General features: G+C 45.0%; 1 protein-coding gene across 5 annotated transcripts in view; it reads left to right on the forward strand.

The window, feature by feature from the left end:
* Positions 1-20,863, forward strand: part of LOC142208909 (ephrin type-B receptor 2) — an 82,293-nt gene that overhangs the window by 20,747 nt on the left and 40,683 nt on the right. For all 5 annotated transcript variants that reach the window (XM_075277754.1, XM_075277756.1, XM_075277755.1 and 2 more), the window contains exons 2-3: positions 11,986-12,050; positions 17,881-18,565. In XM_075277754.1, the coding sequence (XP_075133855.1) occupies positions 11,986-12,050; positions 17,881-18,565 (750 nt within the window). The remainder of the gene's footprint in view (positions 1-11,985; positions 12,051-17,880; positions 18,566-20,863) is intronic.

Genomic DNA, 20,863 nt, shown 5'->3' on the forward strand with positions numbered 1-20,863 from the left:
GCAATAACCATCAGTACGGGTACCAGCCTCGCCCAGGTGCCCACCAGACTGTAGGGTTAGTTGAGTCCATCAGAATGTACCGATGTGGTGAATAGAGACTGCACTTTGTGGTATTATGCTGGGGGGCACACTGTGGCTATATATCTGATCGAGTCTGGGGGTTACACTGTCAGACATCTAGACATTGCAGGGGTTAAAGATGTAGGGGCTACATGCTAAGGACGGGTGGGGGAAGGGTGGCACATAGAGTTCCGCTCTGGAGTTTATAGAAAGTGTCAGGATTTCTGTAGCTGTAATATAATCCAGACCGCGATGCTCACTGCTCCAAGTGCCTAATCCAGCCCCTGTCTCCCGGGGACCTCTTCTGTAGATGTGCTCAGCACCGTGTATATTAGTAATGTGAATACTCCCATCACCAGAGACCTTACAGAGCGCTATTATCAGATGTGTATGGTGATGTACAGTGTGTGTACTAGTTGTGTGGATACTCCTAGCATTAGAGGATATATAATAGAGCACTGTTATTACATACGTGTAGTGCTGTGTATACTAGTAGTGTACGTATGTTCATTAATAGAGGTTCTGTTATTGAGCTGTGTATACTAGAAATGCAGGTACTTCCAGCAGCAGAGGCTAGGGTGCAATTTCAGATAAGGTCCGTTCTGTATATACTAGTAGTCCATCACTACAGGCTGTATAATAGGCTATTATTACACATGTGTAGTGTTGTGTATACTAGTAGTGTACGTATGTCCATTAATAGAGGTTCTGTCATTGAGCTGTGTATACTAGTAGTGCAGGTACTTCCAGCAGCAGAGGCTAGGGTGAAGTTTCAGATAAGGTCCGTTCTGTATATACTAGTAGTCCATCACTACAGGCTGTATAATAGAGCACCATTATTACATACGTGTAGTGTCGTGCATACTAGTAGTGCGGGTACTTCCATCAATAGAGGTTCTGTTATCGTGCTGTGTATACTAGATATACAGGTACTTCCAGCAGCAGAGGTTGTATACAGCCTTAGTTATCAGCCAAGTTCAGTGCTGAGTATACTGGTAATGCGGGTAATGAAATCACTACAGGTTGTATAATAGAGCATTATTACATTTGTGTAGTGTCGTGTATACTAGTAGTGCAGGTACTTCCAGCAGCAGAGGCTAGGATGAAGTTTCAGATAAGGTCCGTTCTATATATAGTCCATCACTACAGGCTGTATAATAGAGCACTGTTATTACATACGTGTAGTGTTGTGTATACTAGTAGTGCGGGTACTTCCATCAATAGAGGTTCTGTTATTGAGCTGTGTATACTAGTAGTGCAGGTACTTCCAGCAGCAAAGGCTGTATACAGCCTTAGTTATCGGCCAAGTTCAGTGCTAAGTATACTGGTAATGCCATCACTACAGGCTGTATAATAGAGCATTATTACATATGTGTAGTGTCGTGTATACTAGTAGTGCAGGTACTTCCATCAATAGAGGTTCTGTTATTGAGCTGTGTATACTAGTAGTGCAGGTACTTCCAGCAGCAGAGGCTGTATACAGCCTTAGTTATCGGCCAAGTTCAGTGCTGAGTATACTGGTAATGCAGATAATGCCATCACTACAGGCTGTATAATAGAGCATTATTACATACGCGTAGTGTCGTGTATACTAGTAGTGCAGGTACTTCCATCAATAGAGGCTCTGTTATCGAGCTGTGTATACTAGATATTCAGGTACTTCCAGCAGCAGAGACTGTAATATAAAGCACTATTACTAATATACACCACACTGTACACATTGGATTAGGTAGATACTCTCATCACTACAGATTGTGTAATAAAACTATTACATGTGTCCTGTACTGTGTATACTAGTAATGTAGGTATTTCAATCACCAGATGGCTGGGGGTCCGCCGCTTGGATCCAGCACTGATCAGCCATTCCAGGCAGCCACTAACACTGCCGAGCTGTAGTCCTCGGTTCTATGGAGCCTATAACTTGAGTGTATAGAAGACCTTCCCCCAAATAGTTTGCCCCATCATAGAAACAAATCTTTGACTAGGTTATTTATTAATTTTTAGATTCAGATCATTCCCCCCACATTTTAGTGGTTTCAACGCACGTCACTAGTCCGACCACACGCGCAACTCTGTGCACAATTTTGGTCATCTCCATTTATGAAGGACAAATCTGCCCTAGAGCGGGTAATGAGAACGGACAATGGGTGGACTTTAGTACAAGTAGGGGTTCTCCAACTTGGGGGGGGTGGAAAAAAAGACTATTGGGCGATGTAACTAAAACTATAGCAATGGGGAGGATAGATTCTATGTAATGATCCCTATACACCTAGGCCTATAACCATGACAAGGGGACATCCTATACGTCTAGTGAGAAGAAGGTCTTACCATTATACATAGGGATTCTTCACTGTAAGAGCAGCGGGACTATGGCACTCTCTACCATGGGATGTTGTGATGGTTCTACAGGGACCTGGATATATTCCTAAAAAATATAATATTACAAGCAATAGATATTAGATTTCTGGAAACGCGATGTAGGTTCAGGAATTTATTTGGAGTTGAGAATTTTTTTTCCCACCTGACATGGGGTAATTGGCGTCTGATTTTTCCTTCCCTCTGGACATTAAAATAATAGGTTTGACTTGATGGATCTGTTATTTTTTTAGCTTTATAAACTACTCTATGTAATTGTAATAATGCCCCCTTACCGCTCCCACTTACTAAAAATGCCCCTTTGTGTCCTCCGTGTAGTAATAGTGCCTCACTAAATGGAGAATACTAATTTGGTGTCACTCACTAAGTGTAGGCACCCCTAGGACCCTTAAAAGCCCAAACACCGTAAAAGTGTCCCATTAGTAACTCCATATTGTAATAGTGCCCCCAATGTAAGCCAAAACACAGTAAAATGGCCCTCAAAAAAAAAAAAAAAATTATAAAGAAAGAATGCCCCCCACACACACACACACACACACACACACACACCCGGCAAAGTTTGTTCTCACAATGAAAGGACCATGCCCTACGCTGTTGACAACACGGGCCAGCCATGCCCCGACATAAAGATGTTCCTAAAAACACTTGTGACTTCCTGGATAAATTTTGGTAAAATTTTGCCAGCCCGGCCATTCCTGGGAAGATCCACCACTCTTCCAGGTCTTCTCCATTTGTGGATTTTGAGCCTTACTGTGGTTCGCTGAAGTCCCAGAGCCTTAGCAATGGTGTTGTAACTAGAGATGAGCGAACAGTGAAATATTCGAGATTCGATATTCGTTTCGAGTAGAGCCTCAATATTCCACTACTCAATCGAATATCGAATACCATTATAGTCTATGGGGAAAAATGCTTGTTTCAGGGGAAACCACTATTCAACTAAAGGAGAGTCACCAAGTCCACGAATAGCAGGAGGAGAGTGTTTAGGAGGAGCGCTGTGCAGTTAAAGCGCACGGACCCCATTATAATCTATGGGGTCCGTGCGCTTTAAGTGCACAGCGCTTGCAGTTGCGTTGATAAAAAGTCAGCTCCCTCGTAACCGCAAGCTGCCAGCTCTCCCGACTAGCAAAGACGAGCATGCGGCAAATCAACGCTGGTTCTGCAGCAGGCTCATCCTTGCTAGTCAGGAGAGCTGGCAGCTTGCTGTTACGAGGGAGCTTACTTTTTCTCATAGGAATGAATTGATCAGCATTGATTGGCCAGTGTACAGCATTCGGCCAATCAATGCTGGTTCTGCCAGAGGCTCATCTGTGAGGAGGCGGAGTCTAAGATCGGACCACAGCAGTCTCCATTGTGGTCCGACCTTAGACTCCGCCTCCTCACAGACGAGCCTCCGGCAGAACCAGCGTTGATTGGCTGAATGCTGTACACTGGCCAATCAACGCTGGTTAATGCATTACTATGAGAAAAAGTAAGCTCCCTCGTAACAGCAAGCTGTCAGCTCTCCCGACTAGCAAGGACGAGCCTGCTGCAGAACCAGCGTTGATTTGCCGAATGCTATACACTGTATAGCATTCGGCCAATCAATGCTGGTTCTGAATCAAATATTTACTGCGAACAGCTAGTAGTATTGGATCGAGTACGAATATTTCGAATACCGTAGTACTCGATTGAATACCTACTCGCTCATCTCTAGTTGTAACCCTTTTTAGACCGGTACATTTTGATTGCTTTGTTTTGCCTCTGTATGTGACGTCATGTTCTGCTTTTTTGGGACCTTCTAGCTGCCTCTCCTCACCTCATGATTATTTAGGTGCTGTTTAGATATAGTCGGGCCTGGGTACGGCTAGTCACATTGAATCCAGTTTGGTTACTGGTTGATTTAGTAACTAAGGGGGCAATTACTTTTTCAAGTATTAGTGCTTCAGTAAGTGACATCATTATTTATTAACAGTGTGTTGTGTTTCTTGGTTATCAGTGTCTAATATTGTCCTCTAAGGCGTGCCATGTCCCTTACTACACAGTGGGCTGAATTCAGCTTTGCATCGGTATAGAACACCGCCATATCCTAGACTACGTGAAAGTCCCTCATTAGGCCGGAGCGCCATATTGCAAAAATACTACCTTTTGCGCTCCCACGCATTTGAAGTGACTGCAGTGTGAGAACTGTGGTTGGTTTTGCAGCTCGGCCTCATTCAATATGAATGTGACATCATTGATCCGTGGTACTGACCACACTATCAAACAGCTGATGTGTTGGAGGGGGGTTTCAGGTATTTAGACCCCCACAATCACTGATCGCCTATCCTAAGGATAAGGCATCACATGTCAGTATTTTCTAAAGTTTTAATTTTTTTTAATTCTATTTTCTGTACCTGATTATGGGGGCGGCCATCTTGCCTGAGCTTCTCCCCGGCTCTAATAACAGCGTTTATTGATAAGCTTTACAGCATAGTCGTGGCCATAAGTTGCAAGATCAGTGTCGACTATTGAGGTCTGTTGGAGAGTTTTCTAGATTCGCTCTGTGCACGGAGGAGGATGGATAAACTGCGACGTCATCTGTTGTCACTAGATGTAATGGTGGATCAGTGGTGTTATCTATAGACGTGTTATCTGTCCGTGATGTAAATGAGGTGACTGCTGCAAAACCCTTGAGGAATTGGCAAGTGCTAGTCTATTATTAGGCTTAATGGCTACAGTGAAAATTGCAGAATGTAGTCATTTTTGGGAAATATAGAAAGTGATGGGGAAAATTTAAAACAAGAATTCTCAAAAAATTAGCAAATATGATTATGAATTATCTGGTGTCCCATTAGTAGTAGTTTGATGAACTGGTTTATAGACCACCAGGTGGGCCGACATTAACCACTTCATTCCCCTAGATCACCCGGGGTGTTGGTAATATGTACTGTGCTCACAGTAAATGCTCTGTAATACATTATACCTGATACTATGTGCGCCTGTATATCTCGCTTCTTTATTAGGAAGTATTAGGGCGTTAATATTTACGTAGCGCACTTCAGCATTGCTTGACTTCTAGAGAATTGCACCCAGGTCCCAAACTGCCCCCTACAGAGGAGACTTGGAGGGGACATTTGATGCCCTATAGGTCACTATCAGACGTGGACAATGCTGTGCAGGTACTGAGGCTCTGTTATAGTGCTCAGTCTCAGTGGTGCAGCCTCTGGCTTTGGCCTTGATTGATCAGATGTCCAGTTTTTTTCACGTTTATGCTCTGACTGATGAGGTAGATTCCTTCCCTGTCCTTCTGTCCCAAAATGTCAGTAAATGTATGTAGCCTTCCAGTTATCTAGGTGTGTTCTCCTATGTCGAGGGATATCCAAACCTTTTAAGGTCACTGCCTGGATTATTCTGAGACTTGGGTTCCCTGTGGCCCTGATTGTTTCTCTTCTGATGTCTCCTCGTCATGTTCTGTTAATGGGGGGACCTGGTAGACAGGCGGACATACTGAGGCCTGTGGGGACGACCATGGGGCAGTATTCAGCTGTCATGTGCAAGTCCATAGGAAAGAGCTATATGGCACATGGTATAGAGCACACCCTTCTGTCTATGGAGAGCTCCGGCCAACCTCTTCTGCTTTCTAGGATTATCCTCTTACATCATACATGCACCGTGCCATAATCTCTCTCAAGCTATATGTATGCACAGTACTACTTCTCTGATACCTCATGTATGCACAGTACTACTTCTCTGATACATCATGTATACACAGTACCACTTCTCTGATACATCATGAATGCACAGTACCACTTCTCTGATACATCATGTATGCACAGTACTACTTCTCTGATACCTCATGTATGCACAGTACTACTTCTCTGATACATCATGTATGCACAGTACTACTTCTCTGATACATCATGTATACACAGTACCACTTCTCTGATACATCATGTATGCACAGTACCACTTCTCTGATACATCATGTATGCACAGTACTACTTCTCTGATACATCATGTATGCACAGTACTACTTCTCTGATACCTCATGTATGCACAGTACTACTTCTCTGATACCTCATGTATGCACAGTACTACTTCTCTGATACATCATGTATACACAGTACCACTTCTCTGATACATCATGTATGCACAGTACCACTTCTCTGATACATCATGTATGCACAGTACCACTTCTCTGATACATCATGTATGCACAGTACCACTTCTCTGATACATCATGTATGCACAGTACCACTTGTCTGATACGTCATATATGCACAGTACCACTTCTCTGATACATAATGTATGCACAGTACTACTTCTCTGATACATCATGTATACACAGTACCACTTCTCTGATACATTATGTATGCACAGTACCACTTCTCTGATACATCATGTATACACAGTACCACTTCTCTGATACATCATGTATGCACAGTACTACTTCTCTGATACATCATGTATACACAGTACCACTTCTCTGATACATAATTTATACACAGTACCACTTCTCTGATACATCATGTATACACAGTACCACTTCTCTGATACATCATGTATGCACAGTACCACTTCTCGTATACATCATGTATGCACAGCACCACTTCTCTGATACATCATGTATGCACAGTACCACTTCTCTGATGCCTCATGTATGCACAGTACCACTTCTCTGATGCCTCATGTATGCACAGTACCACTTCTGATACATCATGTATACACAGTACCACTTCTCTGATACATCATGTATGCACAGTACTACTTCTCTGATACATCATGTATGCACAGTACCACTTCTCTGATACATAATTTATACACAGTACCACTTCTCTGATACATCATGTATACACAGTACCACTTCTCGTATACATCATGTATGCACAGCACCACTTCTCTGATACATCATGTATGCACAGTACCACTTCTCTGATGCCTCATGTATGCACAGTACCACTTCTCTGATGCCTCATGTATGCACAGTACCACTTCTGATACATCATGTATACACAGTACCACTTCTCTGATACATCATGTCTGTACAGTACCACTTCTCTGATACATCATGTATGCACAGCACCACTTCTCTGATACATCATGTATGCACAGTACCACTTCTGATACATCATGTATAAACAGTACCACTTCTCTGATACATCATGTGTGCACAGTACCACTTCTCTGATGCCTCATGTATGCACAGTACCACTTCTCTGATGCCTCATGTATGCACAGTACCACTTCTGATACATCATGTATACACAGTACCACTTCTCTGATACATTATGTATGCACAGTACCACTTCTGATACATCATGTATTCACAGTACCACTTCTGATACATCATGTATTCACAGTACCACTTCTCTGATACATCATGTATGCACAGTACCACTTCTCTGATACATCATGTATGCACAGTACCACTTCTCTGATACATCATGTATGCACAGTACCACTTCTCTGATACATCATGTATGCACAGTACCACTTCTCTGATACATCATGTATGCACAGTACCACTTCACGTATGCATCATGTATGCACAGTACCACTTCTCATATACATCATGTATGCACAGTACCACTTCTCTGATACATCATGTATTCACAGTACCACTTCCCGTATACATCATGTGTGCACAGTACCACTTCACGTATGCATCATGTATGCACAGTACCACTTCTCGTATATATCATGTATACACAGTACCACTTCTCTGATACATCATGTATGCACAGTACCACTTCTCGTATATATCATGTATGCACAGTACCACTTCTCTGATACATCATGTATGCACAGTACCACTTCTTGTATATATCATGTATGCACAGTACCACTTCACGTATACATCATGTATGCACAGTACCACTTCACGTATACATCATGTATGCACAGTACCACTTCTCGTATACATCATGTATGCACAGTACCACTTCTCGTATACATCATGTATGCACAGTACCACTTCTCGTATACATCATGTATGCACAGTACCACTTCTCGTATACATCATGTATGCACAGTACCACTTCTCGTATACATCATGTATGCACAGTATCACTTCTGATATGTCATGTATGCACAGTACCACTTCACGTATACATCATGTATGCACAGTACCACTTCACGTATACATCATGTATGCACAGTACCACTTCTCGTATACATCATGTATGCACAGTACCACTTCTCGTATACATCATGTATGCACAGTATCACTTCTGATATGTCATGTATGCACAGTACCACTTCACGTATACATCATGTATGCACAGTACCACTTCTCGTATACATCATGTATGCACAGTACCACTTCTCGTATGCATCATGTATGCACAGTACCACTTCTCGTATACATCATGTATGCACAGTACCACTTCTCGTATACATCATGTATGCACAGTACCACTTCTCGTATACATCATGTATGCACAGTACCACTTCTCGTATACATCATGTATGCACAGTACCACTTCTCGTATACATCATGTATGCACAGTACCACTTCACGTATACATCATGTATGCACAGTATCACTTCTGATATGTCATGTATGCACAGTACCACTTCACGTATACATCATGTATGCACAGTACCACTTCTCGTATACATCATGTATGCACAGTACCACTTCTCGTATACATCATGTATGCACAGTACCACTTTCCCCAATTGTGCACACACACAGTACCACTTCCTTGTTCCCCTTGCCTGGTGTCATTCTTAGTATTTGTTCTCTGTCGCTCGATATTGATTTTGTGCTCCGGTCTCCTCTGTTGTTAATCAATATTGGAGGGAGGGAGATCGCGGTCATGTGACCGTCTCCTGCTACGATAATCTTCCATGCGTTGCATTAATCGCTCACTCTTCCTGGGGCTCATTGAAGACCACCGCCGGGCGAATGTAAGGAAGACGCTGATCTGCACTCCCTTATTGTAAAGGGGATACATGTTTGTCTTATAAAGAAAAGAGAGAAAGAAAAATCACTTTCAATTTCCATGAGGGATGGTAAAAACACACAGGGTTAATATAGGTGAGAAGCTGACCTGTGTCACATCACTGTAGATTAACTCCAGTGCCCCCCTCCCCAATAATACATTTCTGTAGGTCTCCCCCACTCCCTGTGATACATCCCTGTAGGTTGTTAGCTCCTGGGGTCTCCCCCTCACTGTGATCTATCCCTATAAGTTTTCCGCTCCTGGGGTCCCTCCCTCCCTGTGATTTATCCATATAGATTGTCAGCTCCTGGGGTCTCCCCCTCCCTGTGATACATCCCTGTAGGTTGTTAGCTCCTGGGGTCTCCCCCCTCACTGTGATCTATCCCTATAAGTTTTCCGCTCCTGGGGTCCCCCCCTCCCTGTGATTTATCCATATAGATTGTCAGCTCCTGTGGTCTCCCCCTCCCTGTGCTATATCCCTGTAGGTTGTCGGCTCCTGGGGTACCCCTATTATACATGCCTGTAGAGTGCCAGCACCTGGGGTGCCCCCCTGTCATACATCGCTTCTTGAGGGCATGGTGCAGGCTAATCTAAGGACCCGGTCACCCTCTGTCCGTCATGTCGCCTGTTTGGCTGTAATTCATTTTGATTTCTTTCTGGATGAAGAACTGTTTTTACTGGCCTTACTTGTCACATATTTATGGAGGGTCTCTACTTCACTGGTCACATAATTGGAGGGAGTCCTAGTACACTTGTCACACAAAGCGGAGGGTCCTTAGTGTACTGATCACATAGTGTATATGGACTGCATATTACGGAGGATGTTAAATACATTTGTTACATACTCAGGAGGGTCTCGAGGACACTGGTCATATACTGGGAAGATCCCCAATACAGTGGTCACATAGTGGTGAGGGTCTCTAGTATAATCCTCACATACTGCGGTGGAGCTCAAGTACATTGGTCACATATGGCAGAAGGTCCCTAATATATTTGTCACGTACTGAGGAGATTCCTGAGTACACTGGTCACATACTGGTTAGGGTCACTAGTAAATTTATCACCTAGAGGGGAGGGTCCAGAGTTCATTGGTTACACATTGGGAAATGTCTCAAGTAGTCTAACCAAATACTGGGGAGGGTCAAGAGTACACTGGTTATATGTTGTAGAGGGTCCAAAGTACACTGGTCACCTACTGGGGAGGGATGAGAGTACACTGGTCACCTACTAGGCAGGGTCTCTAGTATATTCGTCACATAATGGGGTGGGTCCAGAGTACGCTGGTCACATACTGGGGAGGGATGAGATTACACTGGTCACATACTGGGGAGGGATGAGAGTACACTGGTCACATACTGGGCAGGGATGAGAGTACACTGGACACATACTGGGGAGGGATGAGATTGCACTGGTCACATACTGGGGAGGGATGAGATTACACTGGTCACCTACTAGGCAGGGTCTCTAGTATATTCGTCACATAATGGCGTGGGTCCAGAGTACGCTGGTCACATACTGGGGAGGGATGAGATTACACTGGTCACATACTGGGGAGGGATGAGAGTACACTGGTCACATACTGGGGAGGGATGAGAGTACACTGGTCACATACTGGGGAGGGATGAGAGTACACTGGTCACATACTGGGGAGGGATGAGAGTACACTGGACACATACTGGGGAGGGATGAGATTACACTGGTCACATACTGGGGAGGGATGAGAGTACACTGGTCACATACTGGGGAGGGTTGCGAGTACACTGGACACATACTGGGGAGGGATGAGAGTACACTGGTCACATACTGGGGAGGGATGAGAGTACACTGGACACATACTGGGGAGGGATGAGAGTACACTGGTCACATACTGGGGAGGGATGAGATTACACTGGTCACATACTGGGGAGGGATGAGAGTACACTGGTCACATACTGGGGAGGGATGAGAGTACACTGGTCACATACTGGGGAGGGATGAGAGTACACTGGACACATACTGGGGAGGATCAAGTCAAAAAGGCTTTATTGGCATGACCGAATATACATTTGGCATTGTCAAAGCACAGAGAGTGGTTGGGGGGTGGGCATGAAGTGGGTGGTTTGCAGGAACAGTAGTCCTTGGGGTCTCCTCATTCTTGTTTTGGACATGTGGGCATAGGGTGAGTGGGTGATTAGGTGGGGTGATAAAGGGGTATAATAGTCCTTGGGGTCTCATCTTCCTTTTAGTTGGTGACAGCTGGACACGTATTGGGCAGTGATCTCTACAGTGGCCTCCTCTTCTCCCAGTAGGATGTAGAGTTTCCTCTTCTCATCTGCAGATGTGAAGTCTGTGGAAGTAGATGGCCCTCTAGTATATTCGTCACTTGGTGGGGTGGCTCCATAGTACTCTGGTCACATACTGGGGAGGGTTGAGAGTACACTGGTCACATAATGGAGAGGAATGAGAAAATTAACCAGTCGCATACTGGGGATGGTGGAGCGTACACTGTCACATAATGGGGAGAGTCTCCAGTATATTCAGAACCTAATGGGGAGGATCCAGAGTACACTGGTCGTATACTGGGAAGGGTCCCTAGGACAGTTATCACAAGCAGGTGAATAATAACGATTGATCATGCGACTTCTTTTTTTTCTGTCTATTTCAGAAACGTTAATGGATTCAACGACTGCGACCGCAGAGCTGGGATGGACAGTGCACCCATCATCGGGGGTGAGTAGTAATACCTACGTTATATGGACAATGACTGGCAGCAGAAATATTATATGTTGTCTAAAGTGAGAACCTTCATTGATCAGCCGTAAATGTGAAATCTGAAATCTCTAGGGTATGGCCGGCTATTGGAGTTATTTACATTCAGGCTCTGACCTTTGACACAACATTTATAGATCTGTCTGCCAATCATCGGCAAGTGAGCGACAGCTGAGACCCAGATTATTTTATTATAGGAAGACGGAGAGGCAACGCCGGGAATTAATGTGCTGGTAGTAGACGGTAGGGAATAGAAGGACTAGGCTCGCATCTAGGGATAGAGGGATCTAGATGGCATCAAGGCATGGAGGACTCAAACTGGAGTTAGAATAGAGGAATTGAGCTGGTGTCAGGGATGGAGGGACAAGAACAACAACAGTGGATAGCATGCAGGTGTCGAACCCGAGAGGGGGGTTGTAGGAATCCCATTGCTGTTAGCTGTAGGAGCCAGATGTCAAGCAGGTATCGGGGTTTGTGAAGATCAAGGTATAGAGGGAAGGTGTTGGAGATGTAGGTATTCGGCCATTATCAAGGGCTGAAGGTTATGGGCTGGCATCAGGAACTAGAGTCTTTAGACCATCATCAAGGTATAAAGTCAGGAGCACGAGGGACCCAGGCAGTAACAAAGCATGGAAGGCCGGTGTCAGTGGATGGAGGGATTGGGAAGGTGTCAAAGGATGGAAAACAAGTGTCACGTAATAAAGTGATCCATCAGAGTAAAGAGGGCAGGTGTCTGAGGATAGAAAAAGAAGGCTGGGTTTCGGGGACAGAGGTAAAGTGTCAGGATATAGGTTTTGGGACAATGTCGGAGCTAAAGGCATCGGGCAGCTGTTAGAAGTAGGTGTCAGGACAAGATGGATTGGGTTGGTGTCAGGGGATGTAGAAAATGTGTTAGTTTAGGGAAATTGAACTCAGATGTTAGTGGGTGGAAGCATCGAACAGCATCAGCTAATGGAAGGTGTCACAGAGAAAAGGAATCGGGCCGGCAACGGGGTTAGAAGGATCAGACAGGTGGGATTGGGCCTGATCAATATCTGAAGAAATGGGGCTGGTGTCAGCGTGTAGAAAGCAGGTATTGATGATGTGAGGGATTGAGCACACTTTGGACCATCATCAATGATGAGTAGGTGCTAAAGGGTGGAGGACTGGACCTACTTTAGGAGATGTAGGGATCAGGGTTCTCTTAAGGTATGGGTGAATTGGTCAGGCATCTGGATATAAAGAGCAAGTGTTGGGTTTGAGGGATTGAGCAGTTGTCGGTAGAGGTGAACATTGGCCAAGCATTGGTATGAAGAGAACTGGCCACTGTCAGGGGTCTAGAAGATTCATATTGTAGCCAGAGTATAGGGGAAGGTGTCTGGGGATTGAGGGATGAGGCCAGTATTCGGGTGTAGTGAGAAGGTGTCTGGGGCTTTAAGGGTTAGGCATGTGTCAGAGAATAAAGGTCATGTGTCAGCAGATAGAAGGATTAGGCTTGTTTTAATGGATGGAGACTCCGAGCTTGCGTCAAGGTATTGAGGGCAGGTGTCATAGGCTTGAGAGATCAGGCATGTGCCAGAAGATGGGGGGAGTGAGGCAAGTTTTAGAGGAAAGGGTTATCTGTGATGTTAAGTAGGATTTGGGGGAAAAAAAAAATTATTGGCATTTGGTAATGAAACCGTCTACATCTGTTTAGTAAAGTCGAGTTAACACCTCTGATGCTCTGGGTCCAGTTTCTATCCTTAGTCGTCTCCTCTGCGCTCTGGACGTTACATTCAGATCTAGCACCCCCTCCCCCGCTGCGGCGCTGGATCACGGCCAAACGCTCTTTTTGACACAATTGCTGAAACTTGGTTGGAATAAGAAAAGAATCTGTCAAGAAAAGAGGGATTAAAAGCCGTCAGACAAAACATCGGCCCCTCCCCATATACAGGGGGGGGGGGGTAAAGGACGTTGGTAGAGGCACTATCCGCCATATTGTAAGCACCATCCGCCTCTAGAGCCACCTCATCCACTTTGATCAGTAGGGAGCAGTAGTAGGTAGCGAAGCCACAGGTTATAGGGGGGCAATCTCCCCTCCCCCCTGAATCCTCTGACCGCCATATTGTTATCCTTTATCTCTTCTCCTCCCCAACCTGCTAATGAGGCCCGGGACCAGCACTGAGGAGGCTGAGGGTTATTGTGCTCCTCTCCAGCGCTCGGCATGTTAATTAGAGGAGCAAGAGAAAGGCAGAGAGTCCTAATTAACACGGGGAGGGGGTTGGGGGGGCACCTGCCTGGTGCGGAGGCCTCTGAGTGACACATTTTCTGGGATTAGTGAGGCTGCCATGCTTTCTGGTGTCAGTCTCACAATGAGGCCGCGCTATCCCCTCCCCCCCCCCCCCCCCCCCCCGCCCGTCCGTTCTGGTTATTTGGTAGTGATGTTTGCAAAGGAGGCAGGTTGTCATGACAACCAAGTGACAGTACGAAGTGAGGGGGGCTACCCCAGCCCACCAGAGACACTCATTTACTTGTCTTATTATTAAAGGGGAGCACACGAAAACCTATTCCAGTATATGGAATTACATCACATACGTAAAACTATAGTTTAACCTAAAATATAACTAAATTGATGGAGTAATGGTGGGAAAATAATTTTTTACGTGAGACTATATACATCATGTCTATTTATTCTGAAGGAGCGACTTACCCCTTTCTATTAAAGCCAACACGTCTTGCGAAGAGGGCCCTCGCTCCTATTACGTTATTTTTCTGTAAGGTCTCATTGTGTCTGTACATGAACCCGAATATTTTGGCGCTATATAAATAAAATTTAGTATTTAAAAACCTATAAAGCAGTGAGCTGGCGGCTACATTGAAGGCCGGGCTGGAGTCTGATCCAGACCCCTCAGCTGTGCTGGTTTTTAAACCCCTTGCTGCCCCCCATAAACCAATCAACATCCGTTGCTGGGGTACAGGGGAAACTTCCCTGTGACCCCGGCAACCAATCAACACCTGTCACCAGGTCAAAGGGGAATTCTTCCCCCTAGACCTGTATGACATTGGCCCAAGAAATGACCAATCACGGTCCATCACCGGGCAAACCAAGTCTGCCCCGATACCAGCAGGAAGATTTTCCCGCCAAAATTACCTCAGGAAGAGAACTGTGTTTGTCAGTAATCGCATGAGTCACTTTCCTGAGGGTCCAGGTACCCCTAAAACTAACCCCCAACCTAAACCAAATCACATGCGAGACTATACCACACATGGTAGGCTTAGATACACCGCTTAGTAGACTGTACCACACATAATAGTCTAAAATCACGCAGCGGAATTTTTTCGCTTGACCAAATTCCACGTCAAATTTTACACCTCCTCACTTCAGTGGGAGCTTTCAGGCGGAAACCCCTGAAGATCGAGACGTCATTGGATGTCTGACTCCCATTGAAATCAATGGAGACTGGTTTCAGACGGAATGTGGAGTTCACAAATACAGATCCGTATTCTGCAAAAAAAAAAAAAAAAACACGTCTGCATTGCGTCTATATATCATTTGCAATCACATATCCGCCAGAAGACTTCTATAATTGCATAGACCTCGTATGGGCGAGTCTGTGCCGAAACATCTTCCGGATTAGGACCTTCTCCACGTTTTGCAAATGGTTTATACAGTATGGACACTGATCTGTGAAAAATACAGACGTGTGTGTATAGGGCCTAGGAATGAATGGGTCTGCATACGATCTTCAATTAGGGATCTGTAATTGCGGACAGTATACAGATCACTATGGTGGTGTGCATGGAGCCTTAGTTGCACAGTTAACACAGACCGTATCACACATGATAGACTTAGATACAGCGTCTCAGCAGACTGGATCACAAATTGTAGGATCAGATAAATCGCTATTACGCGATGTGAGGGGGTCGGGGTGCTGTGATGTGTCGGGGACATTTATCTGTAAATTAATAGAATTTCTGGGCCTCAGACCAAACTTCCTTCATGTTGTCTTCTGGCCAAGGCTGTGGTCTGGGATTAACCCTCGCTGTCCTGTGGTTTCTCATTTGCAGGGGCGTGTGAGGATTCCAGCCTGATTCTGGCATGGAGTTTGTGGTTTATACGGGAGAGAGCGGTGGTCAGTAGTATGTGATGTGTTTAGAGGGAGAAGTGGTCAGTAGTATGTGATTATAGAGAGGGAGCAGTGATCAGTGATGTGTATAGAGGGAGCACTGGTCAGTAGTGTTTGATGTGTATGCAGAGGGGAGCAGTGGTCAGTTAGGTGTGATGTGTATGGAGAGGGAGGAATGGTCAGTAAGGTGTGATGTGTATGGAGGGATCAGTGGTCTGCAGGGTATGATGTGTATAGAGGGATCAGTGGTCTGCAGGGTATGATGTGTATGGAGGGATCAGTGGTCTGCAGGATATGATGTGTATAGAGGGATCAGTGGTCTGCAGGGTATGATGTGTATAGAGGGATCAGTGGTCTGCAGGGTATGATGTGTATAGAGGGATCAGTGGTCTGCAGGGTATGATGTGTATAGAGGGAGCAGTGGTCTGCAGGGTATGATGTGTGTATATAGAGGGATCAGTGGTCTGCAGGATATGATGTGTATAGAGGGATCAGTGGTCTGCAGGGTATGATGTGTATAGAGGGATCAGTGGTCTGCAGGGTGTGATGTGTATAGAGGGTAGAGGGATCAGTGGTCTGCAGGGTATGATGTGTATAGAGGGATCAGTGGTCTGCAGGGTATGATGTGTATAGAGGGATCAGTGGTCTGCAGGGTATGATGTGTATAGAGGGATCAGTGGTCTGCAGGGTATGATGTGTATAGAGGGATCAGTGGTCTGCAGGGTATGATGTGTATAGAGGGAGCAGTGGTCTGCAGGGTATGATGTGTGTATATTGAGGGATCAGTGGTCTGCAGGATATGATGTGTATAGAGGGATCAGTGGTCTGCAGGGTATGATGTGTATAGAGGGATCAGTGGTCTGCAGGGTATGATGTGTGTGGAGAGGAAAGCAGTGGTCAGTAGAGTGTGATGTCTATGGAGAGGGGAGAGGTAGTCAGCAAGGTGTGATTTGTATATATTGAATCTGGCCTCTGTTCTGGTGCATGTTTTGGTATGTACCATCATTTCTATAATCCCGGATGAGCCCCCAATCCTGGTAAAGATAACATTTCATAGGATGTCCTCGCACTTTATGCTGCATGTCTACAGGAAGGTTTGAGCAGCTCCAGGAGCCAACTGCACTTAGGTAGGGTTCACACTACTGTTGGATTTTGTTCAGAGGGTGAATGGACACCTATCATAACAGACAGTAACTGATGGCTAACAGTTACTGTCCGTTAGATGTCCGTTGCCCATAGACTTCAATGTCAAAAAATAATAAGGGACACTTGCTGTCCGTTTTTACAAACAAATAGAATAGTTCTGCATGTACAACTTTTTTGTCCACTTGAAAAACGGACCCATGATAAAATCCCATTGAAATGAATGGAGATTTCAGAGGGACCAGCTAGTGTCCATTGCTAAAATTTTGTACGGACACCCAACGGACGGTAGTGTGAGCGCCGCCTTTCTAGTGTCGCCCAGTTTACTTGATCTGTTCTCTGTTTATGTCTACAGGTGTTTTTATTGTTTGTTATATTTCTCCACCCCTGTTTGGATAGAATTCCTCCAGAAGATGAGGGTTGTAGTGGTCAGTCCCCAGCGGAGACCCTCATGCCACTTGTGTTATCAGTGATCTATGGTAGAGACGAGTCATGTATATGGTTGTATGATCTGTGTTGTACTCCATTTCTGTGTAGTTATGTTATATGTTTCTTTTGTGCAGTGGGAAGAGGTGAGTGGCTATGATGAGAACATGAATACCATCCGGACGTATCAGGTCTGCAACGTCTTTGAGTCCAATCAGAACAACTGGCTGCGGACCAAGTACATCCGGCGGCGGGGAGCTCACAGGATTCACGTGGAGATGAAGTTCTCTGTCCGGGACTGTAGCAGCATTCCCAATGTCCCGGGCTCGTGTAAAGAGACCTTTAACCTTTATTACTTTGAATCGGATAGTGACTCTGCCACTAGAACCTACCCCCTCTGGATGGAGACCCCTTGGGCCAAGGTGGACACCATCGCCGCTGATGAGAGCTTCTCCCAAGTGGATCTGGGGGGACGTGTGATGAAGATTAACACAGAGGTGCGAAGTTTTGGCCCAGTTTCCAAAAATGGTTTTTACCTGGCATTTCAGGATTACGGCGGTTGCATGTCACTTATAGCTGTGCGAGTTTTTTACCGGAAGTGTCCGCGGGTGATTCAGAATGGCGCAGTATTTCAGGAAACCTTATCTGGAGCGGAGAGCACCTCTTTGGTGGCAGCTCGTGGGAGTTGTATACCCAACGCGGAGGAGGTTGATGTGCCAATCAAACTGTACTGTAATGGAGACGGAGAATGGTTGGTACCCATTGGCCGCTGCATGTGTAAAGCTGGGTACGAGTCTGTGGAGAACGGAACCGTGTGCAGAGGTAAATATACATGGCATTGATGTGGATTACTTGTATGTTTTATGTATATATGTTCTGTATACACCCTCTTTATATATTTTATATGTGGTGGTATATTATGTGTAGGATATCGGAGCTGTATGTAAATGTGTATTACATGGAAGAAATTAGGGTGTGTGTGTATAATAACTATGGTAGTATTACATGTAGGATACAGGGGTTGTGTATTATATCTAGGGTATGAGGGCATGTTTATATAAAACGAGAAGTTCTCAGTGCTGCCCCGGGTATAAAGTGTCTGTCTGTCCGATTGTTCATTGGTTTTGTTCCAAGGATGCCTCGGAGACCAGTCCATGGCCTAACAAGTCCAATATAGCATGGATGACTTTTCAGACTGACTTTTAGCCTCCACTCCGCTTGGTTTAGCGACTTGTTCTAGGTTCACACAAGCGTTGTATTTCCATTGTTGGGGTTCTCCGATGGATCCAAACAATGGAGATGTGGACCACTAAAATAGCAGTGACCTACAGAGCCTGGCTGACCCCATTGACGTTAATGGTGTCCGCTGTTTATAAACTGAAACCAGTGAAGGAAAAAGTCCACCATGCAGGACTTTTTCCACCACCAATCTTCAGCTGAATCTCTGACGGGGTCTCCAATGAAGGTGTGAAAGTAGACAAAGCGGATCCAAAGGATCAACTGAACTCAGGTCACATCACCCGGCATCTGCCGCCCCTCTTCAAGAGTTATGCCCAAAAAAATTAGATATGATGGGGGGATAATTTATCTAAAGTGATGGGAAAGAACAATGGTACAGTTGCCCATAGCAAACAATTTGGCGTCTCCTATCCAAAGCCCCTTCGAAAATGAATATAGTAATCTGATTGGCCGGTATAGACCACCGCTGCACTGCATATTCTCATATAGGATTATATAGTAAAGTGCACGACCTGATGCTGGCAGATGAGAAGAAACGTAAAAGTTAAGAAATGTGACAGTAGACGCTTTGGGTCCTGGAGATTGTGCCAGACAAAGGACGACTTCCCACTGACGCCATATGGGCCATATTTGTGTCGAGTTTATAACCGCCTGCGTGCCCGTGTCTCTGTCTCTTTTCAGTGGCAAGGACAGGGCAAAAAAAAACAAAACACGATTTGCACCAAAAAATCTTATGCCTCTAATGGAGCGTTCACACTACCGTCGGTGTCCGACATGTAGTGTCCGCTCCTAGTGTCCGCTCAAAATCTGTGACGGACATTAGGAGCGGACACTAGATGTGTCCGTGACACCTGTCATTCATCTCAATGGGCATCGGGTGCATTCTTTTGCACTCCGTGCCCGTCCTTCCCTGTCCGCAAGTGAAGATGTCCGACTTCTCAAGCGAACAGAAAAACCTACATGTCAGGTTTTTCTGTCCGCTTGAGAAGTCGGACATCTTCACTTGCGGACAGGGCAGGACGGGCACGGAGTGCAAAAGAATGCACCCGATGCCCATTGAGATGAATGACAGATGTCACGGACACAGCTAGTGTCCGCTCCTAATGTCCGTGACAGATTTTGAGCGGACACTACATGTCGGACACCGACGGTAGTGTGAACGCCCCCTTAATCTAAAAAACTGGCTAACAAGGCATAATAAATCAACCCCAGTGGCTGTGATGGCGCCCTCCTCTTGTTTATAGCGGCCCAGTCATATCCAACCCTTACCAAAACCTTCCCAAGCATCCGATTTACCTACCGGTATCTGCTAAATTTGGGGTGAGAGGGTTGAGGTGCTTGGAGGCCTATAAAGGACAGACAAATGTTCACTATTATAGATATACCTGTATGGTAATGTAAAGTATATGAAGGGTGTATTGTATATGTAGTAGTATATTGTATGAAGATAATGAGGAGGGTGTCAGTTATATATTGGTTTGTATGTTATATTGGGGATATGAGAGGTGCATAATATAGGTAAGTATATGATATACAGGATATGGGGGGTGTAAGTATTTTATATTGTGGGTATGAAGGGATATATATTGCAGACCTGGTGTTATTACCTGTAGGGGTGTGTATTATATATCTGTATATTCAATGGAGGGGATGAGTGGAGGTGTAAATTGTATAGAACTTACACCCCTCATATATTCCATATATGTTAGTATTATAAAGTGCATATCCCCTCACATCATATAATATATAAGGCGTGTATGAGTGCAGTTGTGTTTTATGTATGTGTATTAAATGGAGGACATATTGGCATGTGTATATTCTACAGTAGTATTACATATATAACATATCAAAGATTTAGTGGATGTGTATGATAGATATATA

The sequence above is a fragment of the Leptodactylus fuscus genome, chromosome 6, assembly GCF_031893055.1.
Source record: "Leptodactylus fuscus isolate aLepFus1 chromosome 6, aLepFus1.hap2, whole genome shotgun sequence".
NCBI lineage: Eukaryota > Metazoa > Chordata > Amphibia > Anura > Leptodactylidae > Leptodactylus > Leptodactylus fuscus.